The following is a 22,398-nucleotide window of genomic DNA, read 5'->3' as shown; positions in this document are numbered from 1 at the left end:
TTTCATGGAGATCAATGAACTTTTAACTCAAATTTGTGAGCAGATGAACCAGAGTCTTGTTTGTATGTTTGTGTGTTTGTTTTATTTTTATATTTTTCTTGGGAAAGTAGTATTATCCTAACAATTAGACTTGTGTTGAATGTGTAATTCTACCTGCTGAACTATAAATATAAACGAAATAATTTGTTGAGGTTTACATGTCTAGCGATATATTGCGGACTCTTTTTATTGAAGACATGTCTTATGAAAGCTATACCCCATTAGAAATGACGAGGACATAAACATTTTAGGTATCAATTATTATTTCAGAAAAGTAACGATGAAAGGCAAGCGTAACCTCCGTGATATCTGAAAAAAAAATTCTAAAGATAGCATAGAAGGAACTAGTTCAAAGTACATGTAGATAGTAATTGTTTAAATAAAAAAGTCTAGATAGTAGAACAGAGTTAATATGGGACGACGAATGGGATTTTATTGTGTTTCCGTTTCATTAATATTGAGTCTACTTGTGATTAGTAGGTAGGTCGTCTGTACTGAACTTTCAACAGGGTAATATCAACATATACATAGTACAATAATGAGATTGGTTAGCAATCTAGTCATTGTTCCGAATGACAGTGTCTAGTGGAAATTTTTGTCATAACCATCAAGTCTATCGTAAACTCTTGTCTGATGGTACCGTGAAACACGATTCTGAAGGGCATTTTTTTCCCACGAACTGATAATCACGCAGCGCTATGTGTCCCCACCAGTACTTCTAATTATACACTTCGTCGGATTTATTGTCATCCATGCCAGCATCGTTCGTCTTAGAATAATCTAAAGTATATTTGGTGATAAAATTTGGATATGCATTATTTTGGACTGTTTCAATGACTTCAGATATGATGGCAATTTTACACATTGTATATATTGCAAACATCTACCCAAAAACTCTGTAAAATTAGTAATAGTTACCTTTTACAGGTAAAATTCGAATGAAATGCCTCCATCCAGTGTACAAAAATCCAGGAGAACTAGCTAGGACAGTTTCCTTAAAATCAAGTACTTCAATCATTTCTCCTGTATGCTCTTTGGGGAGGGAGTAGGGTGCATTGTCTCAGTATGAACGTTGTTAACGAGGCAAATTTGTATTTTTTTCTAAATCTTCTAGAACGGTTGGTGTTGCTGGAGAAGAAGGGAGACTGGTTTCAGAACTGATTATGAGGAAGAGGCCACATAAACCAGATAAAGGATGGGAGGGATGTAATGGGGCATTTCACTTCCACTGTGTGAGCGATGTACAATGCTACAATCAACATGGGCCAAACTTCACTTGTCGACCTGTACATAACGCCTGTGGTTTACAGTGTACAGAAGGGCATAGATGGACAATTTAATGTCTGCACTGAACACAATAATTAAGCTTCATTAAAATGAATAGTACGTTCTCTCTTATTTAAATATCAGTGTACAATTAGATACCTAAAGTATCTCTTTCTGTCCATGGACCAGGTACAGACACCTCCACTAGAAGTAATTTGAAAACCTATAAAGGTTGATATATATTCACATTAATTAATATTAGAAACATGGATCTGTTGGCTAAACAAGAAGCTCCCAGAAGCCTACATCGCTCACCTGGTTTAATTTTTGACTTTCTATGGCAAAAAAATGGCAAAGTTGTGCGACTATTTGACTCGAAAGTAGACCTAGGTAGAACATATTAAAAGGATGATTTCAGCGACTGAAAATTTCTTTTCATCATAGTTTTTATGATATTGGCTAAAAACTAAAAAAGAATACCCATTGTTCAACTTTAAAGGGCAATAACTCGAACAAAGAGTCTTCCAATTTTTTTTGTTCCAATACAAACTTTTGTAGGCATTATCATAAGGATCATTTCGGCAATTGAAATAATTTGGCTAAACCTAACGGTTTTGGAGATACAGGTATATGAGAAAAAACTGTCTAACCCCATGCTTTTGCAATGGATCATTATTCAACACATCAGTTCTATGCAGAATACCACAAGGGACTTTAATACCAATTTTAGTTCTAATTGGTGGAAAAGATTTTTGAAAGAAAAAACATTACCTATAGTGAAAAAACGCTATAAAAAGGGCAATAACCCCAACATGGCTTTAACATATTAAAACGAAATTTTGACCAGAGATAGATCTCATCATGCTGAACACTTCAACCTATATCAAAATTTAGCCAAACCTAATGGTTTTGTAGATATATGCAAAAAAAAAACTTCTGTCTAACCTCTATGTTCCATCTTTAAAGACAATGGCCATATTTTTTTACATATAAAAATCCCCTCATCAGCTCTATGCAAAATACGATAAGGAACATACATACCAAGTTTGGTTCTGATTGGTCTTGTAGTTGCAGAGGAGAAGAGTTTTGAAAATTTGTTAACGACGATGACAATGATCGATCCCAAATAATGGCAATAGCTCACACGGCCAATGGCCAGGTGAGCTAAAAAACTTGTTGGGTGCATAACCTCACAAATCAATACCAATCTTGGAAACTTGTAACATTTTATCAAAAACCAACTACATATGTTCATTTTATTGAATGAAAACCAACTGTCTATGGATGATGACGACAGTCCACAATGAAACAGACTATGACAGTGCTAATATACAACCGAACTTTTTTTGCAATGATATCATCAACAAATTAGGAACTGTAATTAACCAAAGACTCCATGATCACTAACACTGTAATACAAATATATTTGAAAATTTTAACACTCATTTTACATGTATAATCAAATTCTTGAACTTTTAAGACCAATCTGTGTCATCTGAAAAAAAAAAATGTGCTGACAAGGTTCTTCTGGGTAACCACAGGGATTTAGTGAAAATAAAAAAATCAAAAACTGATTTTGAAAAAAATACTTTAATTGAATTCACTAAACAGAAACTCAGAAACTGAAAATAGTTCAACTTCTCTAATTTAAGATTCCTGTCAAAAGATAGTTTTGTTTTTAAGTCTCATTTCATTACCTGTAGGTGATGGAATACATGATCATCAGCTTAAAAATAAAACTTTGTTACATCAAGTTCAGATTCAATTCAACAGAAAATTCCAAAAATTAAGCTACAATGAACATGGACTTTTCTTAGGTAGCCAAAGGCACAAAGTGGGGATAAAATTCAATTTTCCATTTTAGGTAGTCAAAACAAGACAAAACGTATCTTATGCGCAAAATCTTAATATAGCTTGGAAAGAATAAAAAAATCACATAATCAGTACTATCTAGATTTCACATTTTATCCATATCACAGGTACTGTCCACACAAGAATAATGCAGAGGTGGTTTATGGGTCAAAAGGTTGCATATTTTCATTTTCATGTGTTGTTTAAAATAAGTCATCAAACGGTTCAAAATTATAATCTTTTTAGTAGTAAAAAAGTTTGTGGATAAAAATTCTTAAATCATACCACATATAATAACTTTAACATTAAATTTCTGATACTAAAATGCCTCATTTGAAAAAATTATTTCCCATTCCATCATTATAATGGATAAAGACAACCTACATCCAAAACAAAAATATGTGACCCATTTAAAGTTATATAAACTCTCAATAATTCTAACAAAAGGAATAAATATAATAATATAATTTTATTGTGCAGTCAGAATTATTAGATGAAAATCATCATTAACGAATGTCTGAAATACTTGCACAACAGAGACATAAATACATTTACTTGTTTTTTTTGAAGGCATAAAATGTGATGTCATTGAAATTTTAATACAATTTGGAAATTCTTCTTATAGCAACTTCTTCAAATAAGAAAGCAAGACACTTCAGCAACTTCTTCAGACCACATAAAAGTTAGATGAAAGAAAGTGTACATCAACAAGCATCATTTCTTTCTATGACTATAGATATTTGAAGCTTAACATAAACAACCTAGTGAAAATAACGCACAACATGTACGTCAGTCTGTAGCAGAAAGTTCTATGCAGAATACCCTAAGGAATATTCATATCAAGTTTGGTTCTAATCAGTCCAGTAGTGTCAGAGGAGAAGATTTTTTAAAGTCATGTTATTCAGAATAGTAAAGCAAGAGGCTTTTGAAGAGCCTGAACGCTTACCTGGCAAACCATGCCCTATTAACTAGGTAAGTAAAAGTATCATGCTTTGTTACCATGTTCGACAAAAAATTGCTGAAAAGGAGCATATTTTGAAGAATGCTGTAAGTTCAAATGAGTACCTAAGGCACTATAAAATGTTGGAAATGCATTCAAAGTGTTTTAGAACCTCTGGAACAAATTGGGGCAAGGGTCCCCTATGCTTTGTTATTTCATCTAAGGGGGCATTAGCCCAGTATACATTTGCTGAAAAAGAACATAAAAAGAAATTAAACCATGGCTTTCCAACATTTTCATCATCACCATCCTTATCAGGAGACCATGTTTACTATATAAACAAATTATCGTTAAAATCAAAGCAAGTATAAAAATTAGCAAGAAAATGGCTGTCCAGAAAGATCTTTTGTCATCACCGTTCAACTTTAAACACCTAGTTTCCTACTTTCTAACTTAAAACAAAAAGAAACCAAAAATCATTGGAATCTGAGCAACTGATGAAAATAATCCTAAAAAGGCCCCTAAAAATAATTTCAATACTGCCAGTCAACTCAGAATATCATGTTTATCTTCTGAGTAGCTTTCATTTTCATTATTCTTCTATAGTTGAGGAAAAAATAGCAAAAAAAGCAGTTTGACCACTATGTTCTATTTATAGTAAGACAGCCATGTTTTTTTACCAATGAAAAATTAATAAATGATTGATTTGTGCAAGAAACCCTAAAAGAATTATACCAACATTTACTGAATTTTGTTGAAATTAGTTTCAGAGAATTGCACACATGAAAACAAGAAAAAACTCTGTTTCAGGGGCCGTAACTCCTACAACAGGCAACAAATCATTTTGAAAATTTCGGTGAAGGCCCCTTTTTTGATGGTGAACAATATTACTCTCCACAGAACTTTTGTGAAATTCAACCGTTTTTGAGTTACTTGCAAAAAACTGTATTTGGATCCCTATGTTCTATTTTAGTAACAGTGGCCATGTTTTTTTTACCAATTAAAAATCCAAAAATATTGTTCAAGATACCATAAAAAACAAAAATGCCAACTTTCATTTAATTCTGTACAGTAGTTTCTGAGGAGAAAATTTATGAAACTAATAACATCAAAAACAGCAAAAAATGTCCAAAAAGGGCAATAGCTCCAACATGGGTCGACAGATTTTCACCAAAATTTGACCACAGATAGATCTCATCATGCTGAATGAATACTTTTACCCATGTCAGAATTGGTTAAACCTAACAGCTTTGGAGATATATGCGAAAATCTGCTGTCTGACTTCAATGTTCTATTTCTATAAATTGCGGCCATGCTTTATGACAGATCAAATATCCCCACATCAGCTCTATGCAGAATACCCTAAGAAACATTCAAGTTTGGTTCGAATTAATCCAGAAGTTTCAGAGGAGAAGAGTATTGAAAAATTGTTAATGAAGACAACAACAATGGACGCCAAGTGATGGCAATAGCTCACATTGTCCTTCCGCCCATGTGATCTAAAAATTAGAACTTAGAATTTGAAAATTTCAGCAGTAGCAGAAGTGGCCAATTTTCAAAATGTATAGTTTACAATTTTAATTTTTATCTTAAACTGCTAATCAGAAAACAAAATCAAAATGTGCCCTATTTCATGCACATAGTCTGGTCACAATTATTACAACTGTGGTGATAATAAAAGCCTGACACATGTACATACATTAATCCATGCCTGACATATGTACATACATTAATCCATGCCTGACACATGTACATACATTAATCTATGCCTGATACATGTACATACAAGAATCCATGCCTGAAAAATGTAAATACAAGAAATCAAGTCTTGACAATGCACATATAAAATCTGAGCACGACATATTTATATACATGAACATGCCAGACACATGTTCATACAAGAATCATTTCCTGACACATGTTTATACAAAAATCATTTCCTGACACATGTTTATACAAGAATCATTTCCTGACACAAGTTTATACAAGAATCCATGACCAAAACATGAACATAAAAGAATCCATGACCAACACATGTACATACAAGAATCCATGCTTGAAACATGTACATACATGAATCTATGCCGACACATGTACATACAAGAATAGATCCCTTACATAGGAACATACAAGAATCCATACCGACCCCCTTTATTTTAGGCGGTGACTGGAACCACATTTTTTTATTTGGTCTTTTTGCCTGGACATCAAAATGTTTACTGATGCCAGAAAATGAGGCCAAAGACCATGACAACAAAATCATACTATAATACCACTATCAATTAAAATGATTGATACCTTATCACAGTCCTTTCCTTCAAAATTCTAAACAACAAGCCCAAATAATAAAGGACTGTATAGAATTCAACAAGCCTAAAACAAGAAAAGCACACATCATATAACTAGCCCAAATCCAGTTTTACTCGTCCCAGACTTCGGGCTTAAGGCATGCACTGCTATCACATTTTTTTCCGGAAAAATGGTAATGCAATCACAAAATATAATAAATATTGCAATTATTTCTAAACTTACAATATTTGATTTGATTTGAACTATGGATAAAATAATTTACCTACAAGTGACAGTATTCACAGAGGTGTCAAAATATCCTACAGGTGAATGTAATCATACAGGTGTCAACACAATCTACAGGTGAAAGTAATCATACAGGTGTCAACATAACCTACAGGTGAGAGTAATCATACACATGTACATATCTGTCATTGCCAATCAGATACAGGGGCTGGACAGGGTTGGTGGTCACAAACGATGGATGTAGAATAGTAGGACAGGTATCCCATTGTTGTATAAACTGTCCTGAATTACTGAGGAAAACAAGTCTGTTCCCACCACCATCAGTAACAAAAACATAACCCTTCTTGTCAAAACAGGCTGATGTAGGATTCCATCCATCTTCCCTGTAAGTTCCTGAAATATAAAAAATATGTTACATGTAAAGTAAACTAGTTGGTGCAGATGTACTATTGTTATATGTGCTGGTTATTCTCACTGTTCCAACCTTGGATTCCCATGACATTACTCTCATTACAAACCAAATACATTATGAAGGTACTGCTATTGTGAGTATCAATATTCATAATTTGTCACAAGTGTGATAGTTCATAGATTTGTACCTTTGTGGAGTTCATTCAGGCATCCAAAGTATTTTTATGAAATTTGACAATCCAATAAGAATATGCTTTAATGGTTTGAAGGAAAACAGTAACCACAAAAATTGGTACTTCATAAAAAATACTTCTGCTGTAAAATTTTAACAGAAAAAAATCCATGTTTTCATGTTAGTTAAAACCGATTGTTAAACATCTTAGTGTGCACAACCAAATCATTTTGATATCACATTTTTCACTTTGATTTACTTATTAGGCATTTACATGTCTCTATTCAATTTAATGTTTTTCAATCAGGTAATTAAGTATTACCAGTACAAGAATATTTTTTTTTCAATGTTGAAATTAAAACTGAAATAATCTAAATATAAACATACCAATCACAGTTCCTTCAAAATCGAAGATTACAACCGATTTGGTGGCACTGTCAACAATAACTAGCCTACGTCCGTTCTGATCACATCTGACATCACAGATCTCCTTAACTGATCCACTTCCTATGGCAATATTCCTTGTCCTAACGAAGCAATCTTTCTCCCTATCTATGTTGTATTCCCTTAACTTATTTCCACAAGCCACAAGAACATGGCGTTTTGGAGACCAGGCTACTAGACATTCATTGGATGTGTTATCAAAACTCATTGCATTAAGATCTTTTCCATCTTCTTTTCTACCATAGACTTTCTGATTTCCACTATAAATAAGCATATCTGCAGTAAATACTGATCTTCCAACATTCTTCAAATCCAGACTCTTGATGAACTGGCCATCAGCAGTAAATATTTTGATTTTAGAATTGTTGCTATCTGATACTATGATACTTGTCTTCTGAAGACAGTAGACTCCTTTAAGATCTGGCTCAAATTTGTCAGAACTTAGTTTAACATCTAACCTCCACTTTGGTTTTAATGATATAACCTTCTGAGGAGTTGGGTTGGTCTCATTTTCTGCACCTGTTGGAGGTTTGACAGGTTTACTACTTGAAACTGACTGTGGTTGCTTTGGAGCATTTGAGTTTTGAACTGGTGTACCTTGCTTACTAGCCTGCATGTTGTGTTGAATCGCTCCTTGAAATGAAAGGTTCTGAAAGGATCCAGTATACCGTGTTGGTATCCCATATGGATAGGTACTGGTAGGTACTGCAGTAGTAGAATAGAGGTTCCCAAAGTTTCGTGGGAAATCATTTTGATTATTCCCAAAACCTTCAGCTTTCATACCTAGTCCTGGATTAAATGATCCCATTGGATTGTTTTGACTAGATCCATTAGAAGCAGCAGTCTCTTTCTTTGCTTTGTTCTTTTTGCCGCCTCTTTTACCCCTTCTTCTTGTTTTGTTGGTTAAAGTTTTCTGATCATTACATGATTCGTCCATCCATGACGAATCAGATAAATCATCATCATTGTCTTCATAAATCTCCACTGCCTTCTGTTGTCCCCACACTGTGGCATCCACAAAGTCAGCTCTTCTCTGCTCAGTTTTTATAACAACTGGCTTGTCTGTAGGCCCCACTTCATGGTGTACAATGCCTTTAAATTTTCCAAGCTCAATGAGCTCTTTCAAGGAATGTTCAATTGGAATTGACTCAGTTGGTTCAAATTTCTGTTTAGGTCCATCGACTTTGATGTCTGATACCTCAATATTTTGATTTTTAAAAGAGACTACTAGAGGATATTTCAAATGTGTACTTGGTGTGTTATACCAACTGGTTGGATACGGTTTGATTGGTGCATTTATCATCTGAACGACTCGTCGGTGTATGGAAGGTTCAATAATTAAGAACTCCACATCACTAGATTGACTTGTTAGCAAATCAAGAGCTGAATTCACACTCTTCATCTGTTGTTCAATATTTTCATAACAAGAAAACCTATTCTTACTTTGAATTCTCATTCTTGAAAATTCAGTCTTAGTTTTACATAAAACTTCCTGTCTTCTCTTTTCAATGGCCTGGATAACATCATTGAAAAACTTATCAATTCTTTCTGCTTCAATGCACTCAGCCTGATCCAACCTACTTGTTTGGGTTTGAAACTCAGAGTTTTCATCTTCTTTTAGACTACCCAATCTTTCATTGAACCCATATACCAGTGCTTGAAGTTCCTGTCTTTTATTACCTGCAACAACAGATGAAAGAACTACATTGTGGTTTTTATGGATGAGAAGGATACACTCCCTACAAATTATACAGTTACAGTCCATACAAAAGTACTTGACTTGTTCATCCGGATGATCACTGCATTGGACAATAGAATCAACAATCACACTAGTTAAATCACTTTCACCTAACTCATCTAGTGCAATGACCTTGTGATTCAAAGTAAACCTTGTGAAGGAATGACTTTTCCAACATGACTGACACAGCAAGTCTTTACAATCAGTGCAGAAAGATACAGCTGTTTCTGAAGTTTGTCTCAACTTACATATGTCACAATCCTTTGTTTGGGACAATTTTTGTTGCGACTTAATCAGTTTTATCAAAGCAGTATTGGAAATTAAGCCTTCTACACCAGTTTCAGGCAAATCAAATGCCTCTTCACATTGAGGACATTTGACTCTCTTCTTCAACTTTTCACTTCCATTTCCTATTGTTAAATTGACCTGTCTATCTTCTACTACATTAATTTCATTCTCTTTGTAACTATCTTGGGTAGTAGTGTTGCCATCATCCACTGGAGAACATTCTTTTTTTGTTTCTACACACAATGGCTCAAGACAGGATTTGCAGAAGGAATGCATACATGGCAGTAGCTTAGGATCATTGAAATAATCCTGGCAAAAACCACATTTTAAGCTTTCACCTCCCACATTTAGTGTTTGCAGATTTGTTCCAAATCTACCATTAGATTTTGTGGTAAGGTAATTTCCCTCAATTCCATCTACCTTAATATCAGTAAAGCACTGCTCAACATTGCTTGATAAGGAAACATTATCAAAAGTGCCTGTTGTGAAAGTCAGTTTGTCTGAAACATGAACAGAGTCCTCAACACTGCTCTGGTCTTGCTTATGGGAAGATGTATCTTCTGAATCCATTCTTCATAAAAACACAAACCCTGAAAATGTGAAATTAAATAACTACATGTAATCAAACTGCTGATAGCACTGGCAGTATTTGATTCTTGTGAAAATTGTTGCATGAACAAATTTTCAAAGAATATATGATGTAAAATAAAATTGTGATCATACATTGCACTTAAAACACTATTAAGAACTGTCCTTTTTTAATTTGTGTAAACTGAAAGTCAATCTATACTACTGATCCAACTTCACACAAATTTACAAATTTTTGTTCCATTTCACCTTTTTGCCCAATTTTAAATCTATCCAAAAGTTACTGTGCATTTACATTCAAAAGCTATATTCACAGAGTATTTATCAAACATAACAATTATACTTAAATCAAACCAATATCAGCTTAAGAAAATAATTTCCTAAACACAAGATTTTCATAATCTGGACACTTTTATCAATTTGAATTTTCCTGCCAATTTTACTTGGTTAATGTCACTGCTCTCCACTTCCTGTTTATAGGTACAAGAACACCATTAATTTCGTAGTGCATTTCAACAGACCCATCTTGACATATAAAAATAATTCCACCGCTTCAAACTCAATGAAACTTTACCAAATTGGGAACATGTATAAAAGCAGATTCCTATAAGAGTGCCAGAAAAATTCACCATTTTTTATTTTTAGCAACTTTGCTTCAGAGACCCCGTAGACATGAAAAGTGACCACTGCCAAATGTCCTAAATTTTGACCTTCTTTCGTAGGACCAAATCACAACTCCCACATAAAATTACAGAATGAAAAAAAATGCCTTGTAAATTTGATCCTTGCCCTACATTCCTGCACTAAATACTAAGCAATAAAGTTTATGTCAGCAAAGAAAAAATATCAGGAAGAAACACACTAAAAAAAGAACTATATTCGTATACAACGAAAAGTCAAGGGGAATTAATTGTGAACTCGTACCTATAATGTAAAATATTAATGTTAGGATGGATAATTTAACTTATAAGTGTGTTAAAATGAAAATATTAAACACATTTTATCCTTCCAGACACATTACTGCAAGAAATAAATTCCCTAAATGTAAATTTATTACTACATGTATATATCTTTCAAGGTCAAAAGGAGTCCCTCAAATCTTGAGTTGATATGAAGACTAGATCTTAATTTTATTTGCATAAATAATAGAATATTATTCAGCAAATAAATTGAAAGGAACATATTTACTTGTTATAAATGAGGTATTGAATGATATAAAAGGAATTACATTTGGACTATAATTTGTGTAGTGTTCAGAAATAGTAGGGAAGTTCCAGTGATAGACTGGTGACATAAGGTACTTTGATCCCAAAGGATCAAAAACCCAAAAAGATTTACATCTTATTTGATCAATTATTTACAAGCATGCTCATGTACTTAAACCGAAAAGTTTTGACAACATTTCACCATCATATTACACTGAAGAAGTTCCTTTCCAAGGTCACATCTAATTTTTGGAAAATTCAGAATAATAACTCCTACACCATATTATAAAATGCTTTACAGACTCAGCTTGACACATCCAAAGAGGTTGTACCCAGAGCAATTGGGGCAAGAATGGACACACCATTAAAGCTTGACACAGATCTGAATTATGATTGCAACGGACCTTTTTCATAGTCCTGACTTTGACCTATCTTTTTAAAAATTATAAGCAAAGGGAAGTAACTCTCCAACCAGACAGATCAGTTAATTGACAACAGAAGACTTTAAATTCAAATATCTTTATTTATTGGAGCTGTGGTAAGTACTTTGATACTATTTAATAACTTATTTCAAACCATTTAGGTACTTACCAAAACTAAAATAGTTTTAAACTTCAAACAAAATTTTTTACTGTTCTTCCATTCCCCAATGAGACTGCCAACCAGGTTGTTGGTGGGTTACGTCCCTTGAAAAACTTGATAAAATGGCTTGTATCGCGTAAATATGATAAAAAGGACAATTATATATTTGACACAGGATTATAATTATGCCAGAATCAAAATAAGCCCCTTTTTTTTCATAAATGGTTCCAGTGTCAACCCTAAAAAATCAGTTCCAGCCTTCCTATAGAAATATGGCACTCTCTGGAAGAATTTCAAGGCAATTCATTCACTTATAGTAAAGTTATTGTCCAGACAACATGAAAAATGCTTGTTTCTGGTCCCTTTTGGTCTTTAATTCTTGAGCAGTTCAAGTCACAACCTCCAAAATCAATTCCAGCTCTGGCATTCTTTTTGTGATATGGCACATTGTGAAATAAATTCACAACTCCAAAAATCAATCCAAGCCTTCCTTTTGTGGTATGATACCTTGAGTTATTATTTCATAGAGACCAAAACACTTTTATTCAAGTTAATATTGTCTGGAAACAAAATCTTCTACAGAAGCTGGGAGATGAAGACAGCATGATCCCATTACACAATCAAAATATTTTTGTCGCCATATAAAAACAGATAACAAAATAAGACTCTTGTATTTTATTGTTAAATAATGAAACAAAATGTTTTGTTAATTTTACTATAAAAGTTTGACCTCATACGATAAATGATCAATGTCCTAAGGCTATGAAACAGTTTTTAAAAAAGTGAATATTTTAACGAGAATGGAAATAATGAATATGTCAATGAAATAACAACCCCACTGGGATAAAAGTTTCAGCACAAGGCCCATGGGTCCTCAATGATCAACAAGGAAACCCTCACACTACAGGACAGGCTTCAGCTTTTAACTCTTTCACTGTACCAATGTATAATGATGTTTTGGGGCCAGTTGCAGACTGCCCTGTTGCATGAGGGCTTCCTCTTCATTCATTTAAGACCAATGGGTGGCCTTGGGTTGACATTTTCATCCTGGTGGGGTTGTTGTCTCTTTGACATATTCACTATACCTATTCTTGTTAAATTATCACCAAAGTGAATGAAAATGTTGTCTAACAGGAATTCCAGTGATGTAAGCCTATTAATAGAAACCCATTATAAACCCAATCAATAGAAAAAGTTTTTCGTTACTAAAAAATGACCAGAAAGAATTCAAACAAATATTTTCACATCCCATTTAATCAAAAGACCATTTGATAAGATATGCAAATTTGTGGAAGTGTAGTGTATAGGGTAGAAAAATCGAAAATTTGAACAGATCGAAAGATCCAACATGGGCATGTAATTTATCAAGCACTTCAAAAAAGTAAAAACACTCCAAAAATAGTTAAATCCAATATTTTCAGTGAACCTGTTTATAGGAACATCAAAATGATCATGTTTATTGTAGGATACATATATGTAATTTTACTAACTTTAAATTCTCAAATGGAGCTCCGAACTTCTGTAAATGTCTTGAAAGGCTCAGGCCAAATGCATATTTCATTAGATGCTGTGCACTTTTCAGATTTTGTGATAGTCAGTAAGATCTGCAAATTCAATTTTTAATGAAATGTTGAAATATGCAATTAGTCCATGGGCTGGGAGGGTCCACCGTGCACCCCCCCTACTTATCAACTTCACAGTGATTTTTAGGTACTTTTATACCTCCCATTACCGAATCAATACCCCACTGGGTCAAAAAGCCAAGATTTTTGTGACTCAATTGTTTGAGCATCTTAGCCTTCCTCGGATAGCATGTGTAAACAAACTAAACAAATTTAGGTATCATTATATAGCCCAATGTCTCGGCATTACAATGGTACCAAGAAAGTTGCAGTAACACTTAGGGTGTTGTGGTAAAATGAAAAAATGTACCCTTACCCTGCTTAAAAATCGCTCAAATTGACATATTTTTCAATGTCAAAATCCCTAGAGTATTTATGCTTCAGTAAAAAAATGACTTATTAGATATTTTCTGTTAAATATTATCACAATTTATACTTCTGGGGTTCTTTTGATGATTTTTGACAATTTTCGTGGTCAGAATTTATCAAAAGAAGCGAAAACTGGGATTTTTCGATTTTTTTGGTCATAAGTCACATAAATTCGACTTTACAAGTTATTGCTAAAACGAAAATATGAAATTCCGAAAATTCCCCTTTTTTTTAAAAACTCATTATTGTCACATTAAAACTGACAAAGTACGCACCTGAAATGAGAAGATATATTGAATACATTGATAATTAAACAACAGTACCCAACACGTCTATTGAATACCGTTTATATATAAATTATTAACATTTGGGTTCATGTTGAGGCAATTTTTGCTCATGGGTAGGGGTGGTAATTTTTCACTTAACTTGACTTGGAAAAATTCAAATATTTATTACTCGGGCTAATTTTGAAGCTAAGACACAATAGTATTGTACTGTATTACACAAAAGCTTGATAGAACTACGGTATTCTGAGAAAAGGGAAATAACGGGTGATATAGAAGAAATTCTGAAAATTCTCCTTTTTTACAACTTTATAGTAATTATTACCCCAAAAAGAAAATCTGAACGCCTCAATTGATCAGATATATTGGGAAAATAATTATTTTAAATATTAATAGCCTTAAATATAAGTAGGTATGCTGTGAATAAGAATTCTGTTTGATATTGAGACCAGTTTTCTAAGGGTAGGGGTGATGTTTTTAACTTTTTTGAAAATCCTTTCTGAAAATATAGTTTTTTATGGTTCATTTACGTAGAAAATTAAATTATCTATCGAATGATGCAAAATTTGAGATGTTTTAGTGGAGCAATAACTTGTAAAGTCGAATTTATGTTACTTTTGACCGAAAAATCGAAAACCCCTTTTTTCGTTTTTTTTTTGTTTTTTTTTTTTAATAAATTCTGACTACCAAAATCGTTAAAAGTAGTCAGAAGTATAAATTGTGATAATACTAAACAGAAAATACCAAATTAGCCATTTTTTACTGAAGCATAAATACTCTAGCGGTTTTGACATTGAAAAATATGTCAATTTGAGCGATTTTTCAGTGGGGTAGGGGTACATTTTCTTCATTTTACCGCTAAACCCCAAGTGTTACCATAACTTTCTTGGTACCATTGTCAAGTTGAGACATTAGGCTACATGATGATACATACATATGTCAGTTTACTTCGTTCTGTAGAAAGTAGAAGTTCACACAATCAAAAGACTTAAAAAATAAATTTTTGCCTAAGTATAAAAAGTAGCCAAAAAATACAAAAATGCTCCAGTTTATTTTTTTGGCGACAAAAAGATTCATAAATGGGAGGTATAAGGGTACCTGAAAATCATATTTTAGTTGATGAGTGGGGGGGTGCACGGGTGTATCTCACCCCACATACTAAATCCATACATTGATAGAACTATTTCTATTTTACAATTTTAAGTTTTAGTGTTAAAGTAAAGTATTTTATCTAATTATGAAATTTTTACTTATTCATCAATTTATCTATTTTATTCAAGTACTTATCATTATTTCAGTCAATACTCTTGTTAAAGGTATTTACATCAGTTCATATGAAACTAATATATGGGTTAAAAAAGTTAAAAAGACGCTAGATGGACTTGGTCATTCATATATAATGGAAACTACTTGTTGTGTATGCTGACGACAGTTTTGTCAGTTGTCAGAAAGTAAAAAGGATTACAAAATTTGTTACATGAATTTTACTAAATTTGGGAAGTCCAAGTCAACACTGACAAATCCAAAATTATGGTATATAATTCTAATGGCAAATTGACTTTAAATAATTCAAACTAAAAAAGTATTTTGAATATTGAATTAAAACCTTCAGTCTCCTATTCTACGATATCTTGGCTTCATGTTTATACCACATATTTCTTTCTACCAAAACAAACTAAAAAAAATTGGAAACAAGGTACCCATCTCCCAGTTTTTAGGAAAATGAAAATAATTCAAAATCAAATTCATAATTTTCACATTAACCTATCACAATTTTTTTGTTTTTAAAGATAATTGAATAAAATCTTCAGTTTCCCATTTTATGTCTTATACATCTGCTACAATTATTTCAGATCATTTCATCAAAAGGGGAAAAAGTAGTTTCATAAATAAGTGGAATGATCAGGGAATCTCGTTCTTCACCATGTGATAATTATGTCAATAAATTGGCTAATTAACAAGTTTCTTATCTGGTTAATTATAGGTTTTTGCTATTTGCATACTTAGAATTAGTGCCCACTCTCTGAAGAGTGATTGAGGAAGATATTTAAACATGCATAAAACAGAAAGGTATAGTACCTTATGTAAATCATATTGCATTGAAAATGAAATATATTTTCTTATGGAATGTGAAGCTTGTAATTCTCAAAGAACACTAATCAATGAGATAATAGAAAATATTAGTAACCAATATAAAATTATGTAATATTAGCACAGATTGTCAGGTATGGTCTAAAATGTCTAACCTATACCCGTACACGTACCCAAATGCTATTTTGGCAATTTCTTCATTATTACATATTTCCAGTTGAAATTTGGTACATATTTATGAAATGATATGATGGTTAGGCTAGATTTAATGATTTTTAAAATGTTTGTCGCAAAAAAAAGGTTTTATTAGATTTTCTCTTTTCAAGAGGTCTTAAATGTGTTGCCCAAAATTCCCGTACCCAAAATCAAAGTCAGGTATTTTTGTTATATGTACAATTTTAATGCATATTTGACATAAGAACATCATGATATTATCATAATTTTCATTGACAATAAATTAAAATCGCATCACTCTGTTTATGAGACTTTGTTTTTCACTCTGGATAAGATAGTATCCATTCTTCGCGGTTAAGGGGATTGACGCTAGGTACACTACGAAATTCAAATTCAATCACTTCATTTTTAGAATAATATCAAATCTTTCAAAACTTTATCAAAAGTCTTAAAGTGAAGTTTTAACCTCTTAATGAATTTAGAAAACCCTAAAATTTGGATAGGAAAATGAGAAATAGTCAATAATTAGTTTGGTATGGTAACTTCTGGTTACACATTTAAGACCTTTTGAATTCAGAAAACTGATCAAACAAAGAAATATTAGAAAAATATACATAATTTTCTAGATTAGAAATAAACTGAAACAGACTTTTCCGCATCTCATGTAATCTCAGTTCTCAACATGCCATGAGAATGAATATTTTAGCAAAACATTATTTGGGTATGGGGAAAACAAATAAAAAAATATAGGTTAAGATTACATTTCATTAAAAATAGATTCATCTTTTCTGATAGTTTTCAAGTCTTTTTCTAATTTGTTTTACTTATTTAAAGAAGTGAATGTTATGTTTATGGGAAACACGTGGATGTACGTACATATATCTCCGCTATTCCACTACTGCTGTTGTCAAGAACCTAACCTGCCTCGGATAAAAAACATAACTCCAATTATAATATCAAAATCGAAGCATAGCTTTTCTAAGATAGGAAAGGCAATCATTTTCTTGTTTGGAATCTGCAGCTGTCATATGAATTTTGTTAACGTCACATGATATGTATAAAATATTCCCACCATCCATGGAGAACTGTAATATTTCTGGTATCTGTACAGATTGATCTGACAGGCCAAAACTGGATGTTGCTAGAGATGCCCTTAAGGATAAATAATGTAAAGTATTGCGAAGTGCTATAAACTAATCGACCATTTTGAGTGCGAGGGGAAAGTGGGGTTTGGGGTTGGAATTTTCGGGGAAAAATTGTTCAAGTTATTCATTTATAGAAAACTCCCCCATTAATTAACAAGACAGATTTTCAAATAGAAATATTGATCTTGCTTGCTGGTTAAATATAAATAAAAATATTGCAAATTGTGAAGCAAAAATTTTCATCCGGGTTGACCCCCCTCTTTGTAATGTCCATCATTATTTTTACGAGTCTCGCACAGACGGTACATGTATGGTAAAGCTTACAGTGCTCGCTGATTTAGGCAATGCCTACCCCATATTAAAATATACTGCTGTGCCCTCTTTTCGATGTATACCTAGTTCTGATGTATTATTTATATCCCTTTTTGTACGGAACTGATTGCATGTGCTTGGGTCAGAGATCAAAGGTTGCCGATACAGAACCAGGCCTGTCTCATGAAAACAACAGGAAAGATCAGATTGCCAGTATTCCAGGTAATTTTCAAGTTTTAAGCTCAACATAGAATATTTCCAACTTTTCCAAAACCTCTGTATTCCATATTATTTAATCCCTTTTACAAATGTAGAAAATACGCATGAAACCAATCAATCGATATTGATTTATCGTCTGCCATTTACAAAGCTTCCCAAACAACAATCATGTGACCAAAATACGTCATGTGTCATATGAATTAACTATGGAAAGCCAGATTAACAAAAAATTAACAATTTCTGAGGATTTGACAAATTAAAATATCAAACATATTAACCCTCATCTTAAAAACATTCTGCTTAGAAAAATTCAATGGAAATTAATAGTTAAGCAGTATTTAACACTAGAAAAATTCCACAATTAACAAATTTAAGCTAATTTGAAATATTTTTTTATTTACCGATATATAAGAAAAATGAAGAAAAAACAGTATCACCCTGATGCTTAGAAATCTGCATTAAATGCAGTACAGAATGGATATTTTTTGTTTCACAGTTTTTTTTTTGCTGCTGATGATTTTGTTAAAGTTGTTTAAATGTATAAATGATTTAATTTTCTAAGTTAGAATTATCAAATGAAAAATAAGTTGCACAAAAATGGTATATGAAATATCTATATAAGAATATTTAAATATTTATCAATTAAAAATTAGCAAGTTTCAATAATCTAATGATTGAGATCCCCTAGTACATGTATATCAATTTAAAGTAATCTAAAATATTCTAAATGATTTCAATTCTTAATCAATTTCAATCAAATGATTATTTGAATAGGAATTGAAATAAGATAAACATCATTTTGAAATAATTTGCCTTAAATAATGAAGTGTTTAAATTCTCATACATAAATATATAAATAATAGAAGCCGTTTGGCTAAACGAATGAGCAAGTCATTTAAGACAATTTAAACGACGGTAGGTGTCAATAAAGTCGTAGAAAATATTTTTATTCAAATTTTAACAGTATATTATTTATGTGACGCCGAGTATAGTGTAACTGTTCTTATGTCTGATGTTCTGTACAATGTAAATGGGCATTGACCATTTATTGTTGATGAGTTTGTGTCAATAAATATATCACATAGCAAAAGGAAACCACTTACAAAGTTTGCAAACAGGACAGTTATGGAAACTGCTGGAAGTGATAGTGAAACTGGGTAACTTAATTAACCGTATGTCAATGCTTCGAAGCACAGGTCTGCATTCACTGTTCAGCTAAGAGAAAAGCGAAAGTAATGTTGATGGTTTGAGATAAAAAGGCAACCAGTTCAAGTTACTGTTCATTCGTCCCTTTTTGTACTTGAACCACAAATACCATTAAATTCTTGCATATGATTTGGAACATATGCGGATCTATGTCACTGGAACAGGTTGATTGATTGATTGATAGTTGGAATTTAACGCCCAAGCAGCAATATTTCAGCTATATTCAGTCGATGAACATGAAATGGATGGTAAAATGAACATAAAATGATGATGATGAAATGATAAAAGGGATGAGACACAAGGATAATAGGGTCGACAAATTTTGATTGCCAAGATAAAAGGGAAGGATGGGTAGGGCGGAGCGCAAAGGTTCCTACTCCCATCGAATACCACAACAGGGATCTTTATCGTGCGAGGAACGTAGCATCTTTCCCAACACGGTGCACCACTAAGGTTTGCGGTCAGGTATTCTGTGTTATAGGCTGACAACCCCAACATGTAACACGCCAGGGGTACCCCATTCCATCACCTGGGCATACATGCCAGTTGCTCTGTGGGCAGCCCCCGGCTAGGTTTCTGAACACTATTTAGTCGCCTTTTACGACAAGCTTAGCGCTGCTGCAGGCCTATTCTTTTGGCACCCGGACCTGCACGGGGTCACTGAAATAGGAAAAATGAAATGCTTTGTTTATAACTTGAAAGATAGAAAAAAAAAACATTTAGAAAATACAATATAGTTCGATAAATAATCAAGCAAATTCGTTTAATTTCATTTTATTTTGGGCTCCCCTTTTTAGGAGACTACAGAAATAGACTGTTCTGCATCTTTTTTTTTAACTTACATCTCGAATTTGACAACAGTGGTCATCTCAGGACTGAGATTTATGATAAAAAAGACGACTTTAATTTTAATATCATAGATGTTCCTTACCTGTGCAGCAATATCCCTTCATTTCCTGCATATGGTGTTTATATTTCGCAATTGATTCGTTACGCTAGAGCAAATACTAACTACTCTGATTTCCTTGAACGCCATAAATTTCTGCGTAACAGACTCATGAATCAGGGGTATGAGGAAATGCGTCTTAAAAGGTCTCTTGCCAAATTCTTTTTAATATATCAGTCCTTGGAGGGAAAATACTCAGTTTCCTCTAAAACAATGAATAATGATTGTTTTTCGTAAAACGTTCTTTGTGCTGATGTTACCGCTGATTTACCGATTATGACGGTAGCATGCAAATGCTTTTTAATCAACACTGGTATAGTCACGCCGCATTGGAAAAGGCAGGTTTAGCGCGCTGTAAAACCTAGATTTAACCCACCATTTCGTTTTAAGTTTAAATTCTCATTCCCCTGATTCAGGAGTCTGTTATGCAGATAAAAAGCAAAGGGTAGTTTCGCTTTTTATCCTTTGACCTTAAAGACGCCCTTTCATGGAAACGCAAGTCACCTGATCGCAATTCTGATTCCCGATTGGTGAAATACTGATTACTTAGTGGCGTTCCCAAAAAAAAAAAAAAACTATATCGAAAATTGAAATTGCGTGCCATGTGTTATTTCCTGAACGAAATGTAGATAATTGTAATTAAAAAAGAACAAAATTTTATTGCGTCGGTTGTCTCTTTTTTTTTAAATGATAGTTCTTGTTTTACTTTATAATTCATTTTTATGTGAAAAATGCATGTCAAATGATAACAGATGTATTCAGTCTAGGATTTGTATAAGGATCTATACCAAATATCAAACTACATCTGACTCTATGTTAAGTAGACTTTCAAGACATTAATTATGAGCTATTTCATTAATTCGCATAGCAGAAACACAGTAAGAACCAGAAAAAAATAATAAAGACAAATATGAATCAAGTTCTCGGGTTGATAACCCTGCTACTATTCATAGAAAACGTATATATACAAAGAAACCCTAAAAATCATTCAGATGGAAAAACAAAGTAGGCGTTTGCGCAATGACATTCTTCTATGATTAGCTCACATGAACCGAAGTTTAATGCGAGCTATTGTCATTACATTGCGTCTGATTTCGTCTATGGTATCGTTAAGGTACGATTGGTATTTTTTGGGTATTCGTTTTTCACTTTTCTTCACATGATGCCATTGTATACCTCCTATTTTGTTTTCTATCTGAATTGACTTTCGCCCCCCCCTCCCACCCCCCCCACCCCGAATCAAAGAGTGTTCTCCTAGGTCTTTTCAAAGGTGTTCACCAAAATATATTGATGGTAATTTTTTTTTATCAATATAATCGATTTGATTAAAATTTCGAAGAAAGGAAAGGGACGGTTATATTTGCTTATTCCAAATTTACATGTTTTCGATTCCTAAATATTTCAGTAATGAACACCTCTCACCAATTTGTTTATGATAGTTATTATACCCTACCGGTAACACATTTTTTTTTTCGGGGGTCTAGGTAGGAAAATCTTGTCTGTCTACCTGTTCGTCTGTACACATATGTTGTAAGCGCAACTCCTTTTAACTAGTTCAATGGACTTTGACCATTTGAAAGACAAAATAAGCATCATATGTAGATTTGGAAGAAGGAAGATAAACATTGCCCGATGCATGAAAAGTTTTACATGTTTAATGTTTTAAATGCAACCCACCTTTTGCACCGCGCTTATTCTATTACATTTTATAGGACGCCAAATGGCTCCTTATGTGTTTGTTTGTTTGTTTGTTGGGGTTTAACATCCGAGCAGCAATAAAAAATGTAGTAGTGCAGCTAGGAGAAGGGAAAAACCCTATATACTACAACTGCTTAACCGCTCAATGATTTTCAACGAAATTTCAATCATATAATATGTAGATCAGGGGCGTAGCTGCCTATACGCAAATACGCAGTTGCGTACTTTCGGAAAAAGTAACAAAAATAAAATCACACATATAAAGATGAAATA

The 22,398-nt window shown here is 33.0% G+C and overlaps 1 protein-coding gene and 1 long non-coding RNA gene across 4 annotated transcripts; one reads left to right on the top strand and one right to left on the bottom strand.

Annotated features, from left to right (window-relative positions):
- The first annotated feature begins 379 nt into the window (after window positions 1-379).
- Window positions 380-1,430, top strand: LOC148615152 (uncharacterized). Its single transcript, XR_015923834.1, has 2 exons — window positions 380-519; window positions 1,154-1,430. It is a non-coding gene; the product is annotated as an uncharacterized LOC148615152 (long non-coding RNA).
- A 1,117-nt stretch (window positions 1,431-2,547) lies between these two features.
- LOC148615151 (uncharacterized) lies at window positions 2,548-20,985 on the bottom strand. 3 transcript variants are annotated; one of them, XM_088589784.1, is made up of 4 exons: window positions 19,379-19,598; window positions 9,645-10,274; window positions 7,602-9,338; window positions 2,548-7,024 (listed from the first exon to the last, which is right to left on the bottom strand). In XM_088589784.1, the coding sequence occupies exons 2-4, from the start codon at window positions 10,252-10,254 to the stop codon at window positions 6,780-6,782; spliced, it is 2,592 nt and encodes an 863-aa protein (XP_088445910.1). In that variant the 5' UTR covers window positions 10,255-10,274; window positions 19,379-19,598; the 3' UTR covers window positions 2,548-6,779. The 3 variants fall into 3 exon arrangements, with proteins under 3 accessions (XP_088445910.1, XP_088445909.1, XP_088445908.1); XM_088589783.1 differs by lacking the exon at window positions 19,379-19,598 and adding an exon at window positions 20,413-20,985 and having other exon boundaries at window positions 7,602-10,274; XM_088589782.1 differs by having other exon boundaries at window positions 7,602-10,274; window positions 19,379-19,635.
- Window positions 20,986-22,398: the final 1,413 nt, after the last annotated feature.

Source organism: Perna viridis, chromosome 6 (assembly GCF_037379345.1).
Source record: "Perna viridis isolate PV_CMFRI_1.1 ecotype Kerala chromosome 6, ASM3737934v1, whole genome shotgun sequence".
Classification (NCBI taxonomy): domain Eukaryota; kingdom Metazoa; phylum Mollusca; class Bivalvia; order Mytilida; family Mytilidae; genus Perna; species Perna viridis.
This window is presented reverse-complemented; position numbering and strand designations above follow the sequence as displayed.